This window comes from Amphibalanus amphitrite, unplaced genomic scaffold (genome assembly GCF_019059575.1).
Source record: "Amphibalanus amphitrite isolate SeventyFive unplaced genomic scaffold, NRLGWU_Aamphi_draft 001138F_arrow, whole genome shotgun sequence".
In the NCBI taxonomy this organism is placed as follows: Eukaryota; Metazoa; Arthropoda; class Thecostraca; order Balanomorpha; family Balanidae; genus Amphibalanus; species Amphibalanus amphitrite.
This window is the reverse complement of record NW_024882632.1, coordinates 128086-152894: the sequence shown is the minus strand read 5'-3', so window position 1 is coordinate 152894 and position 24809 is coordinate 128086. Positions and strand designations below refer to the sequence as shown.

General features: G+C 47.7%; 1 protein-coding gene across 6 annotated transcripts; it reads right to left on the bottom strand.

Moving 5' to 3' along the window:
* Positions 1-1779: 1779 nt before the first annotated feature.
* Positions 1780-24207, bottom strand: LOC122370509 (phenoloxidase-activating factor 2-like). 6 transcript variants are annotated; one of them, XM_043346167.1, is made up of 6 exons: positions 24178-24203; positions 12740-12796; positions 12520-12670; positions 9158-9291; positions 3578-3931; positions 1780-3037 (listed from the first exon to the last, which is right to left on the bottom strand). In XM_043346167.1, the coding sequence occupies exons 1-6, from the start codon at positions 24181-24183 to the stop codon at positions 2444-2446; spliced, it is 1296 nt and encodes a 431-aa protein (XP_043202102.1). In that variant the 5' UTR covers positions 24184-24203; the 3' UTR covers positions 1780-2443. The 6 variants fall into 6 exon arrangements, 5 of the variants coding, with proteins under 5 accessions (XP_043202102.1, XP_043202100.1, XP_043202101.1 ...); XM_043346165.1 differs by having other exon boundaries at positions 3578-3826; positions 3863-3931; positions 12520-12796; positions 24151-24184; XM_043346166.1 differs by having other exon boundaries at positions 24151-24184.
* Between the last annotated feature and the right edge of the window lie 602 nt (positions 24208-24809).

Sequence of the window (24809 nt, the reverse complement as noted above, 5' to 3'; positions counted from 1 at the left end):
TCTTTGGAGGCTAAACCGTTGACTTGAGGTCAAATCTGAGAAAAGAATTCAGAAAGGTCTGTAAAAGGGCTATCGAATGCGCTTTTCTGCGGCGCTGTAGCTCTATTGGTTCCCGAGTTAGCCGTTGACTGTTTCCAAAATTTGGAAATTGCCTACATTTGACCTTTAATGACCTCTGGCGACCTGACCTTTGACTTGACCCGAAAAATGACCCAAGTGTTTCCGTCATTATTTTTGACGCTCTTTCGAATGCCGCTTACCGCGTGTCGCTACGTGGCCAAGGAGCCGAGTTAGACGGGGGTGTTCAGACACTCCCCCCCCCCGGCCCGACGCGGAAGTCGCGGAGCACCGCGACCGGCCCGGCGCGGGATATAAAGCGAAGGAGGGACAACTGCTTACCTACCAAAAAAGTCACTCCGCCTACTGTCACAGCCCCACAGGATGAGATGGTTGACAGTGCTGCAAGCTTCCAGATTTCTGAGAAATTGCGAATCACGAAGTTGAGGATGTCACGAAGTACCTCTCCTTACCATACCCTGGTGACTTAATATAATATTCACTTTTAATCGATAAGATATCTTTTTGGTGATGTAATAACAAAACAAGAAAAAGTTATAGGTAGGTAGGTACTACTCACTCTTAACCCGGAGGGCGGTGGGCCTCCCGTCCACCTTCCGCGCGGGGGGGCATTTTTGCCCCCCCCCCCGTATCTCCGAAACTACTGGACAGATCAGTAAAATTCCGCAAAATTCAAACGGCGCTCGAAAGGCCTGTCAAATTTGTCGAGGGAAATTCAATTTCATTGACCTCGGGGTCACCGCTGACGTCACAGGTCAGGTCAAAGATAAAACGTTTCACCGTTCACGGGTCTTCTAGGAAATGAGCTACAACATCGAGTAAAACGCATTTTGTCGAAAATCAGCGACAGGGCGTCAGTTCCCTATGCTATTATAGGCCACTGATTGACCAAACCTCCCCCGACTGCAACTTAAAAATGAAGATGTTAGCGGCGTTTGAAATTTTGCCGTTTTTGAGGCGAAAATGGTGAACATGACGTCACTAAAACGTCAATTTCTCAAAAAAAAATCCGACGGATTTTGCTCAAATTTTCAGGGAACGTGTCAAATTGATGTATGATACGGTACTGAAAGATTGACGTCGCTGGCGTAACGCGTTTAGAAGTTATTGGCAAAAAAACGGGAGGGGGCAGATTCTGCCCCCCCCCCCCCCAGCGGGGCGCGGGTTAAATTTGGTATGTGAATAGAAGTTGATAAGGGCTATCACATATAGGAATTCTGGTTTTTCGAAAATCGAAAAAGTGTTGGATTGTTTGGCAATTAGGTATATCAAACAATATTTTTTTATTTTTTTTTTTGGGTAACAATTCAAAAAATTCAAAATTCTAAGATGGCAATTTTGTAGCCCTGGTGATTCTACATCTGTTTTTTATTAAGCGATTTTTCTGTATCTTCAAAGCTATAGGCCTGACAGCTCTTCCCGCGAAACCTTTTTTGGGTCGAAAACGGCAGAACATGACGTCACTCTGACGTCATTTGCAGCCAACCTATCATAGCCTTTGGAAAATTTTAGTCACAATGTGTAAAATTGATGCCCGGGAGGGTACTGAAAGTATGGTGACGATCGGCGCAGCGGTTCTGGAGATATATCGAGAAGTCTGGAGGGGGGGGGGGGCAAAAAATAGCCTCCCCCACCATGGGGCGCGGGTTAAGCGAGGGAAGATTCATGGCTGATACTGTAGGTTTCGTCGTAATCAGACGCTTTTTGTTAAAACACGGTTATGAATGTATTAGTCAAGTTGCGAGCAGGTAAAACCTTCCCGTATCAGCAGTTTTGCGTGTTGTACTGCACTGACAATGATTCACATTGAAAAAGTCAACGGACTGGCCCTCGCACGGCCCATCTCGAGTTCCACCGAACTATGGGTACCTACTCTATGGTACCTACTGACGATCATCGTATGCCAATCGTGTCGCGAAGTTCACCTTATACAGCCGATACATGTTATACAGCCTCATGAAGGAAAAACATCGTGGATGATAAGTGTGCCTATACAACTGATAAAGACACTTGGTTTGAAGTTGCATATGCCGTACGCATTATTTATAAAATCGGTCACTGCGCCTGTAAGATCTAACTAAGCGGGCTAGCTCAGACCGGGCCGGGGTACCGAGGTCTGGCGGTGGCGAACACTGCCGGGGTGCGACTGACCGCCGATTCCCCGGCACTGCGCGCCCGCTCAGCGGTCCGGGACTACCGCCGCTCCCGCTCAGCGGCCCAGGCAGCCGGTCCGTGCTCCCGCTCAGCGGTCCGGGACTGCCGCCGCTCCCGCTCAGCGGTCCAGGTCTGCCGCCGCTCCCGCTCAGCGGCCCAGGCAGCCGGTCCGTGCTCCCGCTCAGCGGTCCGGGACTGCCGCCGCTCCCGCTCAGCGGCCCAGGTAGCCGGTCTGCTGCTGCACCCAGTCCACGTACGATGCCACGTTGACGTACACGCCGGGCCGGTTGGCCTCCGCGCAGCCGATGCCCCAGGCCACCAGTCCGGCCACGGTCCAGCGGCCGTCGCCGCCCTGGCAGACGAGCGGCGCGCCGCCGTCGCCCTCGCACGAGTCCTTGCCCTGCTCGCCGCCGGCGCAGAGGAAGGCCCGACCGTTGAGCCGGAAGCCGGCGCCGAGCCGCGTCTGGCGCAGCTGTTGCTGGCACTGGTCGTGCGGCACCACCGGCACGTCCACCTCCTTCTGGATGAAGCTGTACTGGCCGCCCTGGCCGAACGCGTCCTTGCCGAAGCCGGCCACCCAGCAGCGCTGGTAGTCGAAGCTCTGGCCGCCGGCGGGCAGGCAGGCGGCGCCGATGTGCGGGTAGGCCGACACGGAGACCGGCCGCGAGAGCTGCAGCAGCGCCACGTCCTGCGCCAGACTGCCAGAGTCGAACTGCGGGTGCACGATCAGACGCGACACGGTGCGCTCCTCGTGCGCGCACGGCTCGTGGTTCGGGTCACTGGCGTCCCACTCACCGAACCGGATCTGCCGAGACGGGGCGAGCAGAGTAAGAGACGGGTAACGCTACAGAATGGAGCTGGGTGACGCTACAGAATAGAGCTGGGTGACGCTACAGAATGGATCGGCGTGCTACAGAACAGTGGCGTAGACAGTAGGTAACTGATACGGGCGGAGAAAGCCAGCCACGCGCGGGTCACCCTGCAGAAAGTCACCGCGGCCGTATTAAACTGACACAATTTGATAGGCTTCTCAGGCAGCTGAAGCTCAGTGCTGCGTGTGCTGCGGCATTGGTCGCTAAAAACCCTACGTGGTGAAAAAGCCTTATGTGCTAGTCCGATGATGTAATCCTAATGTACCGGTCCATGGTATCGGCTTACCAAAAAGACGATTCCTGCGCATTTTGAAATATGCTTGACCTATTAATGATATCGTGAAAATATATATTCTTCTCATCAAAGTCTATCCAAAGGACACCTCGCCCGGCAAGCAGCTGGATGCGGACTGCGGAGCACGGTGTACAGAATACAGTATGTACCGCGGCGGGATGTCTCGGCAAACACTGACCTTGAGGCCGGAGTAGTTGTTGCTGTACTTGTTGACGTGGTGCGCCACGGTGAGCACCCACTGGTCGCTGATGAGCACCCCGGAGCTGATGAAGACGTCGCCCTCGCGCAGGATGGTGGCCACCCACGGGTAGGCGCCGAAGCTCGTCTCGGCCGGCTTCAGGGTGTAGCCGGGCACCGGGATCAGCTGCCGCTGTCCGCACTGGTTGTGTCCGGCGGCGGCCGGACAGCCGGACACCAGCTGTCCGGAACCACCGGAGCCGGAGCCGCCGGAGCCGGAGCCGGAGCCGGAGCTGGGTGGACAGCAAAGCTCCTGGTACTCGCTGCTGCACTGCAGCTGACCGTTCACCACCGTCTGACAGCAGAGAGTTAGTGAGTGAGGGAGTGAGTGGGTGAGTGGGTGAGTGAGTGAGTGAGTGAGTGAGTGAGTGAGTGAGTGAGTGGGTTGGGTGAGCGTTTGGTTGAGCGAGTCCGGCAGAATTTAGCAGGTGAACGAGTGAGCGAGTAGGGGAAGCGGGGGGAGCACCGCCACCTTAAGCATTTCTGCTCACCGAGCTGATATGCGTAGTAAAAACGAAGCTCTTTTGCATTCATGTGAAAGTAGGAATGTTTTCCTACATGTTGGCATAGCTTCCAGCGCTCCATTATAAAATTTCGCTACTTTACAGACGTCGAAAACAAGTCCTGCATTTTTCGTCCTCCAAAAAAATGTGCGGGTAGCACCGCCACTGATGGCGATGTTATCCACAGATCGGCCTTACGGTGACAGCCACCCTTGGAAGCGTTACTGCTGTCTGAAATAGTAACTCAAACTCATATAAGACACACAAGAGTTGGTTGTTAGTTTGTCACAGATCAGACTGTTTGTTGCGGACAATATGCATACAAAGCATGACAAATTCGCGTTTATTTCGAAACATCCAGTGAAGTCAAACGTGAGGTTAAAAAACAGACGACGTTTGCGGCCTAACTAAAGCTCTTCTCCGAGCTGAGTGAATCATCATTGCGGCTTTATCCATTTTGCCACCCCTTGGGGTAGCACCGCCGAGCATGGCGGTGTTACCCCACTCACAGTCATGGACCGACAACGCCCCGACAGCAAAGCAAGCCGGGACGCGATTCTTCTGTAATTCCTTTCTCAACAAAGAACACTTCATGCCCTCAAATTTAACGTAAAAATCAAGGCATTTTGACTTGAAATGACCACTTACTTGCTGCTCAAACATGCCAAATGATTACAACGATGGTTTGAAATTCACAAAATGGGCAATTGCGATCTCAAATTTATCAAAATCAAATAAATATTAGCGAAACCTACCTCACGCGGCGTCCCGTTTCCGTTCGGACACCGAAATGGCGGGTGTTTACATTTACAATTCAGAGTTTTGCCGATAGAGAGGATGGCGGTGTTTCCCACATGGCGGTGCTACCCCCGCTTCCCCTAAGCGAATAAGCGAGCGATTGAATGAGTAGGGTAGTGTGGGGTAATTTGAACATATTTTTACGTCTTCTCCGTTGTACCAAATTCCAGCTCAACCCTGGATGAAGGAAAACTGTTTCAGTAGCGCATGTGTCACTTGCTTGCACCATGCAAGCCTCATTTTTGGACGAGCCGAGCATACCTTGAATAGCATAGCATCACTTCTCCACCAAGTCACGGTGTGTTCAAATTGCCCAACCGTGGGGTAATTTGAACATACTGTCTTTACCTGCCATAAAAAAGATAGTCTCGCCAGCACCGATATTGTTTGACACATAAACAAATAGGCAGAGCAATTCTAAAAATACCATCATTTGAAAAATCAACACAACAACAAAAAGAAGAGTTGCAGAGCATCAATATCTGCACGCTGCACACCGGTCAGTTGACAGAATTCGCCTCTCTTCAATTAACAGAACGTCTATCATCTCCGTTCGATAAAAACTCTACCAAACCTTACTTCATCTGTTATAGTGGTGCCAATCGGAACCTGGACATTCGGAGTTCCGATTCTTTATAATGTCCAATTCAGAATTGATTGCACAAAGGTATAGAAGTCTGGACAACGTTGGACGATGGCCTGCCACACTTAAGCATTTTTATCAAGTAATCGTGCGTAACATTGATTGGCGAATGGAAAGCTTGTTAAGCTCTCAATATAATGAACACTTTTCGGCTGGTAAAATTACATGATAAGCAATATAAATGACGGTTTTGAGCATGGGCGCCGCCACCGGGGGGACGGGGGGGACGCGTCCCCCCACTCTCAGAATGGAAGGGGGACGTCCCCCCCAAACTCATTACGGAGCGAGCGAAGCGAGCGTAGTTTTTCGTAGGTTAACGGAAATTTCTGAGTATGCCGTGGTCACGCTTTTGCTAGGCTTATATCTCAGCAACCATTTGACCGATTTACATGCGGTAATTTGTGTAGGGTAGCACTAGATTCATTCCTTCTAACGAGCATCGGACTATTCCCGATGCATGTGAGTGACCCCATATGCACGTGCCACGTGAAAAACGAAGAGGTGTCAGTTTTGTAACAATTTCAATATCTCGGCAACTACTGGGCCGATTGCGCTGAAAGTTAGCATGTAGGTAGGTATACCCACTAGGCAATGCATATCCATGTGCCAGAGTTGGGGTGCTGGCTGCACGTGCGCACGTGCAGGGGTCGATTACAGATCTCCAGAACGGCTGAACCGATTGTGCTGAAATCTGATACATGGTTAGGGACCGGTTAGTAGGGTGCCATGCAAAAGTCAGTTGCGACCCATTTTGCACGTGCGCACGTGCAGGGTGCCGCTTCCAGATCTCGAGAACGGCTAGGCCGATTGCGCTCAAATTTGGCACATCGTTAGGGACCGGTTAGAAGGGTGCAGTGCACAAGTTAGTTGGAGGTATCCCCTCGCAATTTCGCACGTGCAAGGCCCACCCCACCCTCTCGCTCGCTCCGTTGGTCGCCCCAAAAGGCGTTTTACTGGTTGTTATCCTACTCGAAATTTGATTAGGCCCTTCGGTCCAATGAGACCATTTCAGAGCCGCAAGTATGAAAGAATTAGTGGGAGACATTGGTCGGGGCAGCCACCCAGTGAGCCACTTGGGATGAATCCGACCATTTGAACAGGCAGCCCAGCCCACTGGCACTCACTGCACCCGGCAAAGGACTATAGCTCCAGTGGAGCCATTCCCGCATTGGATAGAGTTGCCCGTCCAGCCCGGAGCATGGGGTTGCGGCGTGGAGGAGAAGGATTTGACTATCCTGAGGTTGGAAGAGATGGAACGGCCGGTGCCGAATCTGAGGGGGTCCAGGAGGTTTAGATACTCAGTATATGGGGTGTGGGCCTACATGCATTGGTCTGACCCCTGCCACCTCGGCCAACAAAATCTCCAGCTCTTATCCGACCTGTCAGCGCGGAACTGCCGATTTTTTTTTATATCGTGATCAACGTGTGTCGTAAACACGACTGGCCGAACACGGGCCTAATATATTTCGTCTAACCAGCCAAGAACATGACTTTACACCAATCCGACCTCGAAGTCAAAATCCGAACATTTTCGAAGACTTCAACTCCGACTCTGGCCAAAACTGGTCAAAACAGTCAACTCCGACTGATTCCGGCTCCGACCCCACACTTCTGCAGTCACGCTACACTAAATTTCCAGCTTCTAAGAAACAAGCTATACGGTTGACAGGACCACAAAACTTTGAGGCGACTTGACTACTTGACTTGTTTTTCCTGACCTAAGGTTTTATGGTATCAAGCTTGATACACGGACTGCAAAATTCGTATTTTGGAGCAGTTTTGCCTAATGTTTTTTTGCCAATTTTCGCGGCGCTTCGCGCCGATTCGTGCACAAACCAAAAAGAGAGATTTGTGACTATACAACGCCCCCTCCCCCACGCGGGTATACTATGCAATATGCATTACCTATGCAATATGCATTATCGATCATATTAGTGGCATACATCAGCAATTATACAGTGATAGAGCACCAGGCTTTGCCGTGTCAAACTGAATCGGACATCAGATGTGTATATAGGTAGGTACTCGGTGGGAATGCGGTCTATAGCCAAAATACCTAACCTTAACTACTTTCCTCAAACCAGTTGTTTTGCCACAGTTTTATGAGTTTTTAATCTTAAAATGGTCAGGAAATAATGAATATTTGCAAAAGGATTTTATATTTATTTTTACATCACTATTTTCCATCTTTCGTAGAGGCTACTTACCTATATTGCAGCGGAAGCTGATTACGCGTTGACCAAGCATAGTACGTAGTTCAAACCAGCTGAATGCTGATTGATTGGCTAGCATTTTTCCGTAAGGGAATGGATTCCTCGGTAAGAGAATGACAAAGTGTAATCTATGGGAATGACTTCAGTCTTCAAACCTAAAATCGATACCGATATATTTGGCTAGGGTGATCGTTGGGCCATAAAAGCTCCTGATTTGTTCTCGTCTCAGCTACAAAACTGTTACTTCAGTTCAAAACCCTATGTTAAAAGTGGCATATTTGCTTTAAACGTTGAATGCATCCGACCGAAAAAGCCACGGTAAGAATGTCTACTTTTGGGTTTTCAGTCGGTCAGTCCGTCCCCCCCAGTCAAAAATCCGTGGCGGCGCCCTTGGTTTTGAGTGTTGATAGCTGCATAATTTTCGGACATATTTGGACAAATAGTTGACTTTAACATTTTTGGACGGAAAATCAACGAAAATGCCAGACATTAGACGGATATTAGACGTAAATTTTATAAAACTGGCATCACTTATCTGCTACTGCTTTGGGTAAAAAATATTGGCAAAAAAAAACTGGGAGCGTTATTTTTTCGGAGCTATCCCTGTCTTCATTGAAATTCTCACACTATGTTCAAATTACCCCACGCTAAAAGTTATTTTGCAATTTAAAAAAAAGGGTTCAAAAGCAAATTTCTTGGATTGAAGGCACTGATTAGGTCATTGTACAACAAAAGCCGTTGCGTATTAGGCGCTAGCAATGCAAGATTTTGCGCTGCAATGAAGTTGCAATGACGTGTTGTTAGGCGTTTATCCTTGCGAAATTGATTTTTTACACTGTGCGTCAACATCTTCATTCCCTGAAACTTTAAACCCCGTTCATATGATAGCCCTTTTAGTTACGATAATTTCTCTCATTGGTCTTATTGTCATGCCACTTATGGATTTTCCGTAATTTTATGTTATTCACACTATGTTCAAATTGCCCCACATGTTCAAATTACCCCACCCTACCCTAAGTGAGCGAGTGAGGAGCGGGTAAATGAACAATGGTTCATGAGTGAGCGAGCAAATGAGTGCGTCGCTAACGTAACAAAGCGATAATCGGTAAAAATAACACATGAACCTGTCCAAAGAAAAGTACCAAAAACGTGTCAAGAGAAATTATAGAGGGAGAGCTAAGGAGAGGAAGAGAGAGAGAGAGAGAGAGAGAGAGAGAGAGAGAGGGAGAGAGAGAGAGAGAGGGAGGAGAGAGAGAGAGAGAGAGAGAGAGAGAGAGAGAGGCGGCGAGTGTGAGAGAGAGAGGGGGGGCGAGTGAGAGAAAGAGGGGGGCGAGTGGCACTCGGCGCGCGCTGTCGCCTCTCACCGGCCTGGTGTTGACAATTCGGATGTCGATCAGTCCGGCGCCGTCAAAGCCGCCGTTGTGAGGACATTCGCCGATCAAGGAACAGTAGCAGTCGCTACTCTTCGAAACACGACCGTTCGACTGCCCGTCGTATACTGAAACGAAAAAACACCCGTCAGATTCTCATTTGGAAATGGGTAAGTAGGTACACTTTTGACATTTATATTCCCAGCGCCGGAATAATTCGCATAATTAAGAAATTTGATTGGTTGGAAAATATCCACCAGCAGCATTGTGTGACATTTATCTGGGTGCCAAAGTGGCACTAAATTTAGGTTTTCGGTGGAGAGGCCGGTTAAGCGACACTTTAAGTTCACCGGATAGGCCAGCAGGGTAGGGCACCTCTTACTTGGACTAATCCACACAAGGACCACGAAATGACGTCTAGGTAATAGTCAGCGCAACTTATCACACATCCATCATAAGGCGAAATGATTTAATATTCTAAACGCTAAATGTTTACGTTCCGATGAACGTGTGAATGCTGGCAGTAATTGGTAATGTTTTCAGCAGTTCGATCCGGGCGTGTCTGATCGCCGCGCCGTTATCCCGGCGCCTTCTGCTGCATATCCGTCCGAATATCGGCTCGCCATTGTACCGGGTATGTGGATTGATGTCCGCCCACGGTACGTTCTGAGTTCTGACTACTGGTGGCATTGGTGCCGAGTGCTAAACGAGACGCTACGTGCGTCAGAGATGTCGGTAGCGGCAGCGCAGACTATCCACGTCGTAGAAGAAAGTTCTGTTAGCTTTTCTTTGAGCAAATAACAGATCTGGTCCTATTATGTTTTGTAGATTGCTAAAAATTATTTATTTTGTGTTGATATCCAGAATATCAAGAAAAATCCGTTCCAGGATGTTCTATTACCTAGTACCTACGTCCTATGGGGCATTCCACGATAGATCGACCAAAGCCGTACACCGTCATATTTTACTTTTTGCTTAAAATTGGTCTAATGGGTTGTGATGGGCGGGGAAGCCAGCTGTGCCAAGGATTGTTTTCTTCGAACAACGGTTTCCGAAATATAGCCTCGGGCAATTCCTGGAGGTCACGCTGCAACTCTATCTTTGGCGGCCTATAACTCAGAAACTGTTGGTTTTCTATGATAAAAACCTCATATGGTTCAACTCGTAATCAACCAACGAACATGTTGGCTATCTCGGATTTTCAATTTTTGAAAATTTTTGATCACGTGACATCTTGACCTATTTTTCGAAGTGACCTTGATACTTTCCCCCACTATCATGAAAGTCGCAATTTTGTCTGATGACGATAAAAGCCTCATCAATTTGCATTCATATGCGATAATAAAAAAGTGGCTTTCGGCCTGCGTTGACCTCAGGTTAGGATGTGTTATCTCATCCATGCCAATAGTTTGAGTTATAAGCCGCCAAAGATAGGGTTGCAGCGTGACCTCCAGGAATTGCCCGAGGCTATATCTCGGAAACCGCTGTTCGAAGAAAAAAATCCTTGCCACAATTGGTTTCCCCGCCCATCACAACCCCTGACCAGCCAAAATATTTCTCTTGATGACATCCACGCAAGGCCAATGCAATGTAGATAAAAACGAAAAATAAAATAATATGTGGGTGTCAATTTTTTTTTGTCAATCTATCGTGGAATGTCCCTATTTTCTCTTTTCTCAACTGATCATGTTAAAGGTATATCTTATCTCTAATGAGCAAAATGTTATTTTTCATTCTTATTACAATCAAGTATAATTATAATCAGGGGTGCGGAGCCGGAGCCGGAGCCGGAGCCGTGAAACAATATAGCCCGGAGCCGGGGCCGGAGCCGGAGCCGTCAAAGAAAGGGGCGACTACGGCTCCTTGTTTTCAAGAGGAAAAAATTATTGACCTAGTTCGGTTTGACAGCTCAAGGCAGTAAAACATGCGGTATTCAGAATATGAAAATAGCCTTGTGCAAATACAGAAGCAACGAGCACCAATCCCATCGTCTCTTTTCATCCACCCGTATTTAATTGCATAGGGGATGTACTGACTACTGAGCATTGGAGCCGGAGTCGGAGCCGCCGGAGCCGGACCATTTTACTCGGAGCCGGAGCCGGAGCCGGAGCCGCCATGGCATTTCACCCGGAGCCGGAGCCGGAGCCGGAGCCGGAGCCGTCTGAAATTTCCACGGCTCCGCGTCCCTGATTATAATGCGTAGGCTCAAATTTCTGCTATCACGAGCTGCTAGGATGCGATAATCACAAAACGTTGCCTCCAATTGACTTGGCATCTCCCTTTTGATAAAATAAAAAAGCTACAATTTGTCACCTTAATGACGTCACATGGTTGATTTCGACGTCACAGATGTGAACAGCAGCCAATAACAGAGTTTTAGAGAAAAAGACAAATTATGACAGCGCTGTGACCGGAACATATGTCCAAGTCTATAGTGGGGTCGAGATCAAATCGCGCTCGTAACTCATTGGCCGCATACCTACCTCCGGTTTTACCCCATGGCGGATATCGCACACCAACATTCTCAGTTGAACGGACCTGCCTGCGAGTCGCGTCGATCGCAATGGATGTCTGATGGTGCGAGTAATGACCACAAACCGCTCTGAGACTGAGCAGCTACGACTGGATCGCCGTCGACATAAGGAGTTCCGCGCTACGTGGCCACTCGGTATTTGAATCATGTTTCGGCCGACATGCTTCAGCCACGCTGTGGCTTACACAATGAGACAGGAGAGGGCTAGTTACTTAGGCACTATTACATCTCGATTAGGTTGAATAAACGGATTGATCATAGGCCACGGTAAGCAGAGCTTGATGCACGGACCGACCTCCACCGTCCAATCGGGAAATTCCGAGATTCTGGGAGGATGGCTATTAGTTAGTGCCCAAGTTCAGCATAGACGGAATCGTGGACCAACTAGCGACTGCGGCTGCCGCCACCTGCCGCTGACCATTCCCGTTGGGAGTCTCATTTTCGGTCGCCGGATACATCTCAGCTGCTTCCTCAACTGTTTCAATTCTAAATTCCTACCTCCCACTATAATGTTCCCTCCGTGTTCCCTCCGTGTTCCCTCGTGTGCCCTCCGTGTGCCCTCCGTGTTCGCTACGTGCCCATCCATGTCCCCTTCCGTGTACCCTTCGTGTTCTCTACCTCTACCTGTCCATTTTCCCCCTCCCGCTTATGTCTTTTCTACGATGCTGTCCTTTCCACTGGCTATCACACTTCGGAGCTCTAGAGCATGTAACGCCCTATTTAAGTCACTCATCATCACTAGCTAGAGATCGGCAGGTGTCAGCTAATAACCGGGCCCGTAAATGCACCCCCCGCGCGTGCAGCCGTTGCCGGCACCACTGACCGTTGTCGGGCTGCTGCAGCAGCTGCTGGCTGGTCTGCGCCGGCTGCTGGTTCCCGTTGGCGATCCGCGACGGGTAGTCGGAGCCCGGCACCGGGTCCAGGTTCCCCAGCTGGCCGCCCACCAGCCCGATCCGGGTGTCGGTGGTGGCGCCGCCCCGCGGTCGCTGCCGGAACCTCTGTCTGGTGGCCGTCCGCTGGGCGGCGCCACCAAACGTGATGCCCTGCGGAGACGCGCAGCAGGCGGCGACCAGAGCCACCAGCGCCAGGAGACTGAGCGACTGCCGGGCAGAGGGGGCGCGGGTGACAAACGGTGGACACGGCGCACGCCAAAGGTGACACGAGCTGCGTGCACATCAGGGCCTCCTCTAATGAATTTTCACGGGGGAGGGGGACAGAGGCTTAAAGGGACCCTCCCACCTTCAAAAAAGTTAATGAATTGGCACGAAAGTGATGTCGCTCGGTTCAGAAAGAGCGAAAACGAATATCTACCAAATTTCACCGAAAAATATTCACCGGTTTTCAAGATATTAGACTTTTACTTTTGTTTACTTTTTGGGATCTCCGCTGTTCCTAGCGACTTTATTTGAAAGTGCGGCATTTGTTGCGCGCAAAGCAGCATATACCACCGCGTGCTACCAAACGTTTTAGTAAAAGATTTAAAAATCGTTAGATCTCCGCTGACGTCACAAATTCTAAGGGGGCATACCAATGCACTAGCCCCTTAGAATCCGAAAACTGCAAGTTTGAAATTCCATATCTCCGAATTAAAGCATTTGTCGATGTTGTGAGTGCCCAAACCGGTATTTGCAGGCCATGGCCACCAATTTGGCTATCTCAACTCAAAACTAATGTTAAGGTGGGAGTGTCCCTTTAAAGGTAGTGTGCCACCTTTGAAAGATTTCCCATTTTATTTTTCCTAGGATAAGAAGCTTCTGTTTTTACCTAATATCGCAAAAAAAAAAAATCAAAAATGGGCCTGGAATAGTGCCTTTTTCGCCTAAAAGTTTATCGGTTTTTCGATATGTATAACAACTGTAGTGGGCTCACCTGCAAACAGGCGTCGGCCAAGCGTCGGCAACAATCGCGAATGCGGCGCACATGTGACAATAAGCAAAGGTCATTATAGTGTTACGACCGTACGACGTACGGGAATGAGTTATCAGCTGTCTAATCGTAGACAACACAATGTCGAGCCTTAAACTGTAAGCCTGTATTGGTATTGTTTCTTTTATTTGGCTGTCGAACATTATTTATGGTTTGAAATATGATTTTATGTAAAATAATTGATATGAAAAAGCCGTCTCATAAGTTATGACCCCATTTCACCACACGCAAGTGGCAGAAATGACAATGATCAGCTGACCAGGGTTGTGCTCGACTCAAAAAAATTTGCCGACTCGACTCATCATTCAACTTCAGAAAGCCCTGACTCAACTCTGACTCAAACAAGGAGCTGATTTTTTCCCTTGACTCGACTCATGACTCAAGCGGCTCAATGAAAATATGAGTTGACTCAAACTTGACTCAAATTTCTTGTTGAGTCAAGTGTGTTGACTCAAAATTGACTCAGATAAAAAAGTTGTTGAGCGGGGGGGGGGTGAATAAAAAAGATCCGGCAACAGGGCCAGGCCTAAGTTGTTACGCGGGGGGAGAATGAAAAGCTAAAATATTGTTTCTAGAAAGATGAGTCAGCTGACTCATGTTCCTAAATGTTTTTGACTCAACTCAATGTCAAAAGTTATTTTACTGACTCAACTCTGACTCAACTCAACACCTTATTTTTTTTGTCTGACTCAACTCTGACTCAACTCAACAGCTCAACATTTTATCCGACTCGACTCAAACCTGACTCATCTGAGTCAGAGTTGAGTCAAATCTCTGACTCGACTCATGAGTCAAGCACAACCCTGCAGCTGACGCATTTTTCTTGGCCGAAAAGTCAGAGCGCGCAGCCCGACGCACCACAAAGTATGAGCAGAAGCCGCGCCCGCCGCGCCCAAAGCCAGGGCCCCGGTAACGTGAGGTAGCCGAGTCGGGGCAGCGTGCGCTGACCCAAGCCGGGGCCGCAGCTTTGGGCGCGGTCTACCGCATCCCCGCGGGCAGCCCCGGGCTATCACATGACACCGGGAGGACGCGCGGCTCCGGCTTGGATCAGCACACGCTGCCCTGACTCGGCTACCTCACGTTACCGGGGCCTTGGCTTTGGGCGCGGTCTACCGCACCACCTAACAGGCGTGTTCGAAACCGCAGGAGCTGATGATGAACGGGTTTATCGAAACTTGATTGGATGAGCATATCGGTAATAGCGATTTCAGTGTGTGCATTTATTGTTCATAGTGGTGTGAAATGTGGTTGGGGTACGACCGACAACCCGTCGGGGCGAATTTCGCACTGGGGTACTCAAAATTTGAAGAATTTAAGACGTTTCCATGAGTTTTGAAGGTATGGATAAGTTATAAAAATCCGGTTCTCCTTATCTGGGCCATTAACTCCATACGGTCCAGGAAAGCTGGCACACTACCTTTAAGTTGTACCTACTTGAGATGTGCTCAACTTTTTAAGCACACTTAAGCAAGCAAAAAAGTATTTCATTCGACGCGCCTTGACGTGCTGAGTTCACTGGTGCTTTTTTGCTCTATCTTAATTGGATCAAAAGTTATAAGCGAAAAACTTTTGACCTATTTTAACGAAATTTTTACATTCATAGCCCCCCAAAAAAACATTATGGGTCCCGCAGCGCCCGAAATCGACGAAAACTATGCAGTTGGTTTCTAGAATTAATGGTAAATAAGCATTTATTAGGAAAAATTGTTTTATACCGGACAGCAGGGAATTTAAATCCGATAACTTTTAGAACATGGAGAAACTGTTTCGGGGTAAGCAGTTTGCACCCCCGCAGCGTCGCCTTTCTGGAATAAATCTGCCAGTGAATGGCCCATGCTTGAAGTTTGTAGCGTAGCCCCTTCACATTGTCCTTTCTGCCTACCTACCAAACGGTTAAAAAAAAACTTTAAAAAAACATTCGAATTAAAGGAAAAGAGCCACCTTCGTGAAATATGAAGATATCGTTGTTTTTCATTTTGACATTATTATTTTTCATTTTCTTTTTAAAACTGATGCCAGAAGTGCACAATTCGCTAAAAAGTATTTAAAACTATTTAACATATTGGTACTATGTTGATACTCTCTACGGCACCTACTGTATGATGGCATAGCGATGACGTCACACTCAAGCCAATCAGCGTTCAGAAGACAGACTCGTCGGATTGTGTCATATAAGCTGATTGGTTAACCCGCGCGGGGCTGGGGTCTCCAGCCGAACGCGCGGGGCTGGGGGGGGGGGGTAAATTTTACCCCCCCCCCCTGTTATCTCCCGAACTAATGGTCCGATTTGGAAAATTCAAACGCCAATCGAAAGCTCTCATCACGAACTACTAAAAACATGTATTTAATTTAAAGTTTGAGGTCAAGGTCAAGGTCAGGTCAAGGGTACAAATGGCAAGTTTCTACAGTATCGGCCTTGCACCGTAGTTGCCGAAGAATGGAGTCATGGACTGAGACTGATCGCCCAAAACGTGTTCTTAGGCTACCAAGACAATATTCGTTGCATACAATATCATTCAGAGGTCAAGGTCAAGGTCAGGTCAGGTCAGGTCAGGTCACCAAAAAACAAAATATAGAAAAGGGCATGTGCGACACATGTTTTATGGGTCATTTTACTCATAGAATTCAATAGGCACACTCAATAAGTGATATGGACCACCTCTGGATGAATTTCAGGTCGAGGTCAGGTCAAGGTCAGGTCAAGTGAGGTCAAATTTTGAAGTTGGTTGTTAAGGCCTAAAAAGATGTCTATCTGATGCAGTTTTTCACGGCAAATCGAATGGTGCTATTTTTGTTTCCGTACGAGGTCTAGAACTTCCAAAAAAATCATTTTTTAAAAATTTTGTTTGTCATGACGTCATAAAATTTTGAATAACTCCCACATTTTTGAACCGATTCTTCTAAAATTTGGTATGTAGGTGCACATAGACTACTTCTCTGACATATATTCCGGTTTTTTTCGATAGACTCAAAATTTTGGATTTTATAATGATTTTCCCAAAAAAGTCAGTTTTTTGAAAAAATTTAGGCCAAAATCCAAAATTTTCAAAAAACCGAGATAGCCATTTGATAGACAAAGTAAAATTACGTATAACCTTTTTGTTACGTCTTGATTCCTTTAAAAATGAAGATGTTAGCGGCGTTTGAACTCTTGCCGTTTTTGAGGCGAAAATGGCGAACATGACGTCACTAAAACGTCAATTTCTCAAAAATTTTCCGACGGATTTCGCTCAAATTTTCAGGGAACGTGTCAAATTGATCAAAGAAAAGGTACTGAAAGTTTGGCGGCGCTGCGCGCCGCCGTTTTTGAGATATCGCAAAAATTCGCGAGGGGGGGTAAAATTTACCCCCCCAGCCCCGCGCGGGTTAAAGCTGAGCTGGTTGGAGCTGATTGGTAAAAAACCAAAGCCTCGCCGCGGGTGGCTGTATTGTCGGATAAGAACGCATTCCTGGGATAAGGACGCATTCCTGGCGTATTTTCTTTTAAAATTGCCGATAACTACGAATGGAGGCCGAAATCGGCCGTAAGGAGGTAAACAAATAGATTTTCGGACACGGGCTACAAGATGGCTATCTCAGTTTCAATCCCCATGTTAAAGGTGGCCCTTTTCCTTTAAATGTTATCTAGGCTCCAGCACAAAATTCTACGTTGAAACTGAATCCCTTTTTAGCATTAAGGGCAGCCTGACTCAAGCCCGGTCATTTCAAATAGTAGGTTGCCACTTAGTGCCAGGGTTTCCCGCCGGTTAGCGAGAGAGGTGTTGACCACCCGTGACAACTTCATAACGTGGATGCACTGGCACCAGAACACTTCTCAAATGTTCAAATAGGTGATAGATTCGACATCAACTCCAAAAAGTGAACTAATGTGTCATTTAAGGTTAATGACCTTGACCTGACCTTTCCGTGTCGTTGGCACTCGCTATAATACATGGGACTACACTCATTTCGCATTTTGGCACCTTCAGAAGACACAAAAAAAGACTGGAATCGCGTAGATAATGTGCGCTAACATTCGGCGAATCGCGATTCCGGCCTGACAAGGTCTCGAAGCAGACCACAGATCAATGGTAATGAGAGTCAGCGCAATTACGTTTTGAAGAAACGTTTGTTATAGATTATCTCGAAAATATTAGATTTACTTGAAAATAGTATTGAAATGGTACATTATTTTTATTATCTCGAACATACTAGAACTAAAAGTTTTGCCGGCATGGGCCACTTTTACGGGAGTTATTTGCGACGCGAGTGACGCGATTTCAGCTCCACTGGGTGAAGGGGCAGTGGCAAGGCCATATAAGGCAGTGGCGTCACTGCCCCCCCCCCCCCGTTTACATGTTAGAGGAGGCCCTGATGAACATGAATTACGAGGCAATGGGCTAATAGATGATGACTTGTTTTGCATTGTTGTTGTTTTTTTGTTTTTTTGTTGTTGTTTTTTTTTTTTGCTTTCGTTCAGCTCTGGTGGGGTAGCGCTCCTGGCCACACTCAATGCTTTTCTTTGAATTTTGTAGGAGAAGTCGCGGCAAATAGCACTTTGGTAGAGCTCATACCTCATCAATTCCGTACCGTGTGATAAATTTGGTCCCGTACCTCACGCCCCACGGTCAGTTGAAGTTCACTAGGTAAAGTAAAGTAGGGAGGAAACCATGTTTACAATGCACTTCTGTGATTCCTCACATAATTGTTTACAAGTTGAAGCCCTGTGCATTACATGAGGGCATCTGTTCCAACACCGAACAATTCATTCATCTCGGATCTTATATAGCATAGCCATGGAGACAGTTCGTGACCTCACCGTGACTTAAAGGGACCCTCCCACCTTCAAAAAAGTTAATGAATTGGCATGAAAGTGATGTCGCTCGGTTCAGAAATAGCAAAAACGAATATCTACCAAAGTTCATCGAAAAATATTCACCGGTTTTCAAGATATTAGACTTTTACTTTTGTTTACTTTTTGGGATCTCCGCTGTTCCTAGCGACTTTATTTGAAAGTGCGGCATTTGTTGCGCGCAAATCAGCACCTACCACCGCGTGCTAATCAGCATATACCACCGCGTGCTACAAAACGTTTTAGTCAAACATTTAAAAATCGTTAGATATCTGCGATGACGTCACACATTCAGAGGGGTATTCCTATGCACTAGCCCCTCTGAATCAAAATGCTGCAATTTTGAAATTCAATATTTCCGATTTAACCCTCGCATGTGTAGGGGGGGTCGGATGGACCCCCCCCCCCCATGGTTTTTCGCGAATAACTCGCGTAAAAAGCGGCCGATCGCGACGAAACTTTCAGTACCCTCGCATTGATCAATTTTACACCTACCCTGAAAATTTCATGACCCTGACCCAAATGACCTTTGACCTGTGACCTCTTTTCCGAGACCATGTTTGGCCGGAATCGCGATTTCGCGTATGTCGGCTCGCACTAGCCGCGTGTTTGCAAGCTTCTCGTGGTTTCAAACGTTCAAACATGAGATTTGATGTTACTCCCGTGTGTGTCAAGGTCACCTGAAGGTCAGGTCAGGTCATTGACCTTTGGTGACCTCGGGTGACCTCGGGTCACTTATTCGAGTTTTACATGTTTCTAGGCTAGTTTTTGGAGCTGAATTCGAATTTAGCAACCATTTGAACATTTACGAAGTAGTTTTGGTGACTTCGTAACATGTTACGAAGCTGTCAGAGGCGGTTGACACGTACTACGAATACCCGTCACGACGCCTACTGGTTGACCTGACCTGACCTGACCCGACCTGGTCTAAATGCTTCAAGACATCATCTGTGATCAAAACTAACACGATATTCGTGATCAGCACCCCGAAAAACCCCTTAGCAGCCACACTTTACGACTTTCTAACAGGTCCCGATTTTCCCGACTTTGGGTCATTGACCTGACCTGGAAGGTCAACCAATGACCTAGGACCTTAAAATTGGGTATCATCGGCTTCCTCTCGTCACGAGCAACACGCTCGTTTTTTTCCGCGAAGCTCTAGCTCGATCAGGGGCCAAACGGCAAGGGGGGGGGGTCCAACCGACCCCCCCCCCCTACACATTAGAAGCTGGCAAACGCCGTACACATGCGAGGGTTAAGGCATTTCTCGATGTTGTGAGTGCCGAAACCGGTAATTGTGAGCCAGGGACCCCATTTTGGCTATCTCAACTCAAATCTAATGTTAAAGTGGGAGGGTCCCTTTAAGCAGGCAATTAGTGACCACTTCACTGGAAGCCATTGGGCCAACTTTGCCCACATAGGCACCTAAAACGTGTATTCTGCTTTGAAAAAGGTGCCAAAACCACAAGATATTTTCGGTATCGTGGCCATTCCACTCATATGTAGGTAATAGGAAGCGTGTAGCTGATATGACAGATGGTAACTCGAAAGGTCATGCTAAGTCATGCAAAAGGTCACCAACAATTTTTAACCAAATATGTTGTTTTCAAGTCATTTTTCCCAGGAAATTACATATGAATAGCTACTTTTCGGATTATTCTCTGGGAAGTAGATATGATACTCGAAAGTCCACTTCTTTTGACGGAGATAAGTTCAAACCAGAGAACATCTTACTGTGTTCAGTGCAACAATACAGTTCGGCTGTTTTACAGCATGGCCTTTCCCGGTCATGAAGTGACCTTTAACCAGCCTCAACTGAAATTCGCCTGCTTAGGTATAGATTTAAAATTCATTGGATGCTTCTCAGCAAAAGAAGTATGATGCTGGTAAAATCGATGTCGCACAAGTTTTGTGTTAAAATTTTTTTTGCAGCAAACTCTTGGCCATAAAGGCGTCATTCTTTGAGGCCTTGTCGGATCCTGTGGCGGTCACTTCCCTAATTCTGTACGTTCACTTTACCGGTGGCACGAAGGCTAAAATTAGTGTGAAATGGCGAGACGAGTGCCACTCCTCTGTAAAGTCCACTACAGAATGATGTTCCACTTTTCACAGGCAATTATTTGCCTGGAGTGGTAGGCTGCGCCGCATCACACGGGCTGAGTTTCCAAATTGCTTTGTCCCAATGCTCACAATCGACACGCTTAAAGGGACCCTCCCACCTTAAAAAAGTTAATGAATTGGCATGAAAGTGATGTCGCTCGGTTCAGTAAGAGCGGAAACGAATATCTACCAAATTTCACCGAAACATATTCACCGGTTTTCAAGATATTATACTTTTACTTTTGTTTACTTTTTGGGATCTCCGCTGTTCCCAGCGACTTTATTTGAAAGTGCGGCATTTGTTGCGCGCAAAGCAGCATATACCACCGCGTGCTACCAAACGTTTTACTAAAAGATTTAAAAATCGTTAGATCTCCGCTGACGTCACAAATTCTAAGGGGGCATTCCAATGCATTAGCCCCTTAGAATCCGAAAACTGCAAGTTTGAAATTCCATATCTTCGAATTAAAGCATTTTTCGATGTTGTGAGTGCCCAAACCGGTATTTTCAGGCCATGGCCACCAATTTGGCTATCTCAACTCAAAACTAATGTAAAGGTGGGATGGTCACATTGCGTGATAAACGGCATAACTTCGCGCTCCTGACAACTGCTAGCTTCTGAGGAGTGGAACATAATTCTGTAGTCGACTATACTTTGATTCCCCTGCAGCGCAGCCAAGAAGATCCGGCGGGAGACCAATGACTGTTTTGGCCTTGACAAGGCACCTCTCGAGACACCGCAGGTGTCTTCTCGTGCACGTTCAATGCTAAAGTTATTTGCATTTTGACGTTATTGCCACTACTGCAAGCTATCGCGCTGCAAGCTGCAACTCAGATGGTGGACTTGGTGTGCACATGCCCGTGCGATGCGATATATTTAGCCAATCGATACTTTCCGGGGGAATTGAGACTGAAACTCGCGTAGGCCTTTGGTGCCCGAGCTTTTCTTGTCTTGCCACACACGTGAAATAAGCGGCTTACGACCGAATGTGCTCTTCTACCGCACCTGATACCCGCTGGGTAATCCCCAGACAAAAACTGTGAAATACTATGGGAAATACCACGAAGGGAGGTATATGCTTGTCGGCCGTTGGCCGTTAGGTGTGCATTGTGAAAGATCCAGAGATGCAAAAATGACACCCATAATTTGCTGTCGGCCCCGTAGCCCAATAATGAAGAAAGACTAGATCCACCCATTCATAATCTGTCTTCGAGTCAGGTGAGGACTGAAAAAAAATCTATTTTGCTATCGGGCTTAATAAGGACTGTTAAATCACTTAAAAAAACACAATGTTAGCGCGCGGCACGAACGGGGCGCGTACTGTGTAGCTTATGCATGCAAAATATATCGCGCGTACCGCGTTCGTTTCTTGTGCGGCAATGCAGTCGCCGTCCGGTTGGTTCTTGTTCCCTCGATGCAGTCTCGGGACCAACTTCGGTGGATCACGGTCCCCATGACAATCGGCCACACCGGCCACACCGCACCCCGCGCTGTGACCCGGGCCCTGTTTCACAGCGCGCTGGAAGTAGTTACTAGCCTTTCGGTTTCTATAGAAGTATCGACAACTCGACTCACAGGGACGCTCACAATGCGGTGTGCTGATGTTTCCCTGGAGACTAAAAGCATTGATAGTCGCTACCAGGGCGCCTGTCCCGGCCGCTGGCTGAAGCGCGTCTTGAAGCAGGGTCCTTAACAGTATTTGGGAGCAGCGGCTGCAACAGTTACTTAACTGCTGCTGTAAGAAATAATTAAACCATGCTAATGCAGGCGCTTGTCTCTAGGCCCCTGAACTTTATATTATTTACAGATTTGACGCAGCCACGCATCTCACATTTCAACAGCAGTCTGTAGCTATAATTATATCTGTTAATTAATATTATATATTGTGAATAGCAATGTGGTTCGAAGTATTTTCAGAAGGCTGGAGGCATCCACATATTCCACATCACCGAATATGTACGGAGAAGGGGCCAACGACTCCAGAATTAAAGGCAAGTACTGTGCAGTGTGGATTGCGACACCATCCGGCATAATATCTACATCCGGGACGGAACAGTGACCAGAGCTCTCGGCGCTGCAGCCAGCTCAGGTAAGGCAGCAGAATGGTGCTGCAGCTCTCGGTGCTGCAGAGCTCAGGTAAGGCCATAGCATCATAATTTTTTTCTTTTAAAAAAGGAAAAGATTGATCGGATATATATCCACACTTCAATCTGCAATCACTGCAGTCACTGAGGAACATTTCAGGATAATTTTACATGTCACACATAAGTAACTTGATGTGTTATGCCACTTTGTACGGTGGCTTATACCTAGCCTCTATGTACGGCCCTCCAGCAAAAGAGTGGTTGGTTAGCCTATGTGCTTTTGAGGTAATAACTTTGAATGACAGAGACACCCCTGTAAAATGACTCAATAGAAATGAGAAGAGGGTTCGTACACATACTTCAGCAATGGTTATCAACAGCAATTAGACGTATTCATCAATGCAGATCGCTTATTGTGATGTTGGCAACCAACCATTTAATACCTGGAGGGCCGTAGGAATCCCTGAATAATTTTGTATTTGTTTAGCTTGTGTCTGCGGCATTCCCGCTTATGCCCATGCTAAGCTCCGGCATTTTTTCGAACGTGCACCACAGCTTTTAGCAGGTCTTTGGAATTTTCCACCTTTCTTATTGTAAGGTAAAGACTTCGGAATTAAAATCAAATCAGGATATTACCAGTATAACGCCTTTTGGGGCGACTAACGGAGCGAGCGAGAGGGTGGGCCTTGCACGTGCGAAATTTCGAGGGGGTACCTCCAACTGACTTGTGCACGGCACCTTACCAACCGGTCTCTAGCGATGTGCCAAATTTGAGCACAATCGGCCCAGCCGTTCTCGAGATCTGGAAGCGGCACCCTGCACGTGCGCACGTGCAAAATGGGTCTCAACTGACTTGTGCACGGCACCCTACTAACTGGTCCCTAACTGTGTACCAAATTTGAGCGACATCGGTCCAGCCGTTCTCGATATCTGGAAACGACCCCTGCACGTGCGCACGTGCAGCAGCACCCCAACTCTGGCACATGGATATGCAGTGCCTAGTAGGTGCCTACCTACATGCCAACTTTCAGCGCAATCGGCCAAGTAGTTACCGAGATATTGCAACAATTACAAAACTGACACCTCTTCGTTTTGCACGTGGCACGTGCATAAGGGGTCGCCCACATGCATCGGGAATAGTCCAATACTTGGTAGAAGGAATGAAGATACCCTACAAAAATTACCGCGTGTAAATCGGTCAAGTGGTTGCTGAGATATAAGCCTCGCAAAAGCGTCCGCACGGCCGGCCGGCCGGCCGGCCGCTCATACTCAGAAATTTCCGTTATTCTACGTAAGACTCCGCTCGCTTCGCTCGCTCCGTAATTAGTATTTCAACGGGAAACTATAGAATATAACACAGGCTGCCAAAACCGTGGACATTAGCAAGCCAGGGTCAAACCTCAATAAGATCGTTTTCTCATGCGTCGCAGCATGAAAGTGGCGCAGAACATCGGAAGAAACCTCGGCGTCACCTCACACAGTCACACAGTCACTGTCACAGATAACACACACCCGATCACCTCCGACCGGCGGATTCACCTTCATCGTGTCGTCGGGCCGCGAGCCACTCTGGGCGGCCGCGGCCCCGCGCGGCCCTTTTTGTCGCGTCACGTGACCCGGCGCCCGGGGGCGGTCACGTGACCGGAATTCCCGGTGCCGCCGGTGAGGGTGACAGGCAGCTCTCGCGCCGTGCCGAGCCGCGCGCTGACGGGATGAGACACCGCGCCGACAGTCCGCGACCTGCGCCGAGAGACGGGCCGAGACGGCTGAGACGTGTATCAGTATCGCACCTCTCTGTAGAGAGCAGGGTTACCTATATTGGCGCTGTTTTACCAAAAATTTGCTCTCTCGACGCACCCTTTGATTCTTTGAGCCATAAGCCACTATATATTTATATAACTAGTGGTCTATGTTTGAGCCCGTTTATTTTGCACCCAATTTTTTAAGACGCCTTATTCAACTCTTGCGTGACAGCGAACCTTGCGAGTATATGCCCGGCCTAACGGTAATTGGTGACAGCGAAGCTACCTATCGTTGTTGTAGAAATACTCGTAAAAATAATTGAGATCGTTTCTACTCTAATTCTGCCGGGCCTCTGTTAAAAAGATAGGTATGCTAACTTCTTAGGAAGTTATAAGTTTTTTTCACTCATTCTGATTTTAGGGCATAAG

Excerpts from the sequence above, each read along its gene's own strand:
- LOC122370509 (XM_043346163.1), bottom strand. The coding sequence starts at position 24,183 with ATGAAGGTGAATCCGCCGGTCGGAGGTGATCGG. Across the intron at positions 12,797-24,150 it reads CGCCGGTCGGAGGTGATCGG|TCGCTCAGTCTCCTGGCGCT; the intron begins GTGTGTGTTATC and ends TCTGCCCGGCAG. Across the intron at positions 3,932-9,157 it reads GAATTGTCAACACCAGGCCG|ACGGTGGTGAACGGTCAGCT; the intron begins GTGAGAGGCGAC and ends CTCTGCTGTCAG.